Raw genomic sequence first — 3978 nt, 5'->3', positions numbered from 1 at the left:
AGACACTATAATTTTCCTTCATCCACAATTCGAACATGAGACCTTCTCCATGAATATAAAAAGTCTCAAGCTTGATTTGCTTCACATGATTAACAAACTCGTAAAACCAATAATACGATGCATGCATACACCATACACCAATTCAGTCAACAGGATTTAAAAAAAAATAAAAAAATCCAATCCCTAACTCTAAAACAAGCGAAACCAATCCTAAAAACACTTTTTACTTTGAAACAAATAAGGAGACAACTCCTGCAGCAAACATTAATTGACGCAACAACATGCTCCGAGCAACATGAAACAAACGAAATGGAAGGGGGAAAATATCATGACATCCTTATTTTGTTCCATGAACGTAACATGGAGCCCTTATTCTTAATTTGCGCGAGTAAGAAAATATATGGCCAAAAAAAAAAAAAAAAAAAAAACATAGAAAGTGGGAACTGAAACCAATTAATCAATTGAATAATTTTGATCAGTTTCAGCCGCCTCATTGATGATCATATGTGTGTTCTTCTAATAATATAGTCGCAAATGGGATCGCAAGCGCCGGGTGGAGGGAAGACTTGAAAGTAGGTTTGCGCACTGCTGAGGAAGAGGACATAAACGGCAGCCAAAGCGGCCATGCATGACCAAGGCGTACTGAAATGACGGTCAATGAAAAGGGCAATCCATGATCTTACCTTACTCTTGTAGTGTCTCTCAATCTTCTCCATAACCTCCCTGTAAGTCCTGGAATTGGGCACGAGGTCGGTGCCGATATCGTTGAAGAGCTTGGCCACCTCCTCGTCGCTGCCGAGGAGGTTGTGGATCACGCGCGCCTTCCTCAGCTCCTTCACATCGTCCGCATGGTCGATGAGGGAGTCGAGGAAGCAGACATAGGACGTGACCCCTAAATCATCATCGGTGACGTCAGGGCACATTTCATAGGCCATCAAGTTCATGAACTTGGGGCCGGTCGAGTCGTCAATGGTGATGGGGGGAAGCTTCAATTGGCCGGACAGGAAAACGGGACTATCGAAGGAAATATCGGTTAAATTGCTAGTCCTGCTGCACTTCATCTCGATCCCCACGGCCGTGAGCTCCTTCACGTTGCGGTAAGAGAAGCGATTGGATTCGGTTTGGCTAGGTAATATTTTTTCTCCGATCTTATCGATGCAGGCGACGAAACTCTTTTTTCCATTGAAGCGCGGATGATTATAACCAGCCGCATTTGCTGCTGTGTTTTTCTTGTTTACTTCTTGTGCTCTATTTGGTTTTGTTTGTGTGTTTTGCTCGTATTTTTTTGCGGCACCATCTGGCTCTGACTTGTGTTGATTGTTATTGAGGAGAATTTTCCGCAGCAGCTCGAGGAGATGGGCGGGCAGCTGGGTTTCCCACCATTTGTTTTTCTCGTCTGATTTCGGCTTTGCGACCATATTGTTGTCATTGATGAAATCCTCGATTTTCTTCATTTTGCCACCATAACTACCTTCTGTTTCCGCAGCTTCCGCTAGAATCTGAAGGACTCTGAAGGGGAGTTGGTTCTCCAGCAAGAACAAGTCCTGCTCCACGAACGCCTCGTAGTGACTCTTCATCATCTGCGGTTGTACGGGGTTCTTTTCCTGGCGGTTCTCGATGAACTGCAGAATGAAGCACCCGTCCAGGAACAACATTCGCGCCAAATCTTCGTCACTGTACTTGCTTGTCGAGTTCTCATCCGCATAGCCCTTCCTAAGCTCTTCGATCTCCTTACGAATCTTATCAGACAATTTGTTGATTGAAGTGCGAAGTTCTCCATGATCGGGTTCTCCATCCGTAGCTTGAGTATTGGAATTTTCTGAGCGAGCAGCATTCTTAATATTGGAGACGAATCGACGTGCAAACTTGGGCTTGAGCTCCTCCACCACCTTCAGCTTGGGATTGCCGTGGTGGTAAGGACCGATGGACACCACCCTGGGTTCAAAGAATCTCTCGAACTCCTTCTTAATGGAGGCTTGTTCTCGCAGCATCTGCGGAACCCTGCGTATTTTTTGCGACGATTTGCTCGACTCCGGCTCGTTCGATTCTAATATCGAGCTGACCCACACCTCCTTGTCTGAGGCTTGATCACCGGCTTCTTTTCTGACCAGCTGCCTCTTAGCATACAACTCCTCCACTGAAAGTACCTCCTCAATATCATCCATGGTAACTCCACTGAACTGAGCTAATTACTCTGTTTGATTGATCTATGGATAGCTGTTTTTACCAATCTGTACGTAGTCTTGCGGGGCCTGTTTGAATTTATATATGGAGAAACAGAGGAAGAGGGGTCCCAACTCTCAGGTTTCCCTTGAGAAATGGGGGACGCTTGAACTTTAGAAAAAGCCAATGCATGTGAGGAGCTAGCGCCGGTAACATTGTTAAGCAAGGAATATTACATATCCTTTTGGAATTAACTAAGAGCGGAATGTACATCACGTCTAATATATATCTGCAGGTGGTTCTTAGTAGTACCTTTTATTTTCCCCAAACACCTTGGTTGAGCTGCGGTGAATAAAATTTCTTACCTTTAAAAAAAATAAACTGCATCCCAATTGAAAAATAGTTAAATTAAAGGTCCGCTAGGATTAAACATTTTATTTGGTGAAAGAAAAAGAAAGAAAAATAAGAAGCAAATTTTTTTTAGCTTTACTTCCTCTTTAGACCAAATACTATTAAGAATCAAAATTTATTTTAATATAATTAGAAATCAAGATAAATCAAATGTCAATGATGTGAAAAAAAAAAAAAAAAAAACAAAACTTTATTCATTGGGTTGATATACTTTTTTATTTTACTTCTCCCCCTTCTTTGATGACAAAACATAAAAAAACCGATTTTTTGAATTTTCTTTTCGTTTCTCTATTATTTTTCAAGTTTTAAACAAGATTTGAGAGAAAAAGTAAAAAATATGCAGGAAACTAAACAAAAAATTAGGAAAAGAAAGGAAAATATCAAGAAATTCACATTTTCATGTTAGGTTATCAAGTAAAATGAGAAAAAAAATTAAAAATATATCAAATTTACAAGAAAAATTTTAATTTTGCACACCATTAATATTTAATTTTTTTTTCTAATTTTGAATTATATTAAAATAAATTTTTATTTTAATAGTATTTAATATATATAGAAGGAAAATAAATATAAAATGAGTTTCCTTCTTATTTTTCTTTCTCCATGTTGCCCTAGAGTCGAGTCTAGAGGGGAGGGGAGGGGAGGGGGATGAATAGACTCTTTTGCGTATTTTCGCTTTTCTCTACAAAATATAAAATCTTTACAAGATACAAATGATTATATCATAATATATCGAATATAGATCATGCACAAGACTTAAATTAAGGAGTAAGGAAGAAAATTTCGACAAACAATTTTAACGTGGTTAAGCCCCTTGTCTACGTCCACGTCTTGAGACACTCAATTAAGAATTCTTAATCTACTATCACGATCTTCTTTATTGGAGGAGAAGCCTTTACACACGGGAACAAATTCCTTCATGCTCACACAGAGCCTTTTAGCAAGGTTCACCAAGAACCCTTATAATTTGGTTCATCAAGAACCCTTACTCTTTGGTTCACCAAGAACCCATTCAACTAGGTTCACCAAGAACCCTTATACAACAAGGAGATGAATATGATTTACAAATACAATACTCCTTGAATGAGCTGATATTTGATACATAATTTCATTATGTCGATGGGCGGGGTGCGTTGTAATGAACGGAAGGAACATCCACAATTCTAAGAAGGTGCCCACTGCACAATACATGCTAAAAGTGCATAATGAACTTGTTTTTGTCTTTTTAATCATTCATTTAACATTTCAATATGGACAAACCCTTCAAACCTTCTTAGGCAGCATCAAATCCAAAATTATTACCGACTCCACTGCTCCCTCATGACAACATGGAAATTAACGCTTGTGTGAAATCAAACTCATAACCTCTTATTTCCAATAAACCCTGCTGTCCACCCATATGCA

The 3978-nt window shown here is 39.4% G+C and overlaps 1 protein-coding gene across 1 annotated transcript; it reads right to left on the bottom strand.

Annotated features, from left to right (window-relative positions):
• Positions 1–200: 200 nt before the first annotated feature.
• Positions 201–2409, bottom strand: LOC131168125 (UPF0481 protein At3g47200-like). The gene has a single exon (XM_058127358.1). The coding sequence runs from the start codon at positions 2163–2165 to the stop codon at positions 501–503; it is 1665 nt and encodes a 554-aa protein (XP_057983341.1). The 5' UTR covers positions 2166–2409; the 3' UTR covers positions 201–500.
• Between the last annotated feature and the right edge of the window lie 1569 nt (positions 2410–3978).

The sequence above is a fragment of the Malania oleifera genome, chromosome 11, assembly GCF_029873635.1.
Source record: "Malania oleifera isolate guangnan ecotype guangnan chromosome 11, ASM2987363v1, whole genome shotgun sequence".
In the NCBI taxonomy this organism is placed as follows: Eukaryota; Viridiplantae; Streptophyta; class Magnoliopsida; order Santalales; family Ximeniaceae; genus Malania; species Malania oleifera.
This window is presented reverse-complemented; position numbering and strand designations above follow the sequence as displayed.

What these genes read in the sequence shown, in the direction of transcription:
- LOC131168125 (XM_058127358.1), bottom strand. Translation starts at nt 2,165, where the DNA reads ATGGATGATATTGAGGAGGTACTTTCAGTGGAGGAGTTGTATGCTAAG.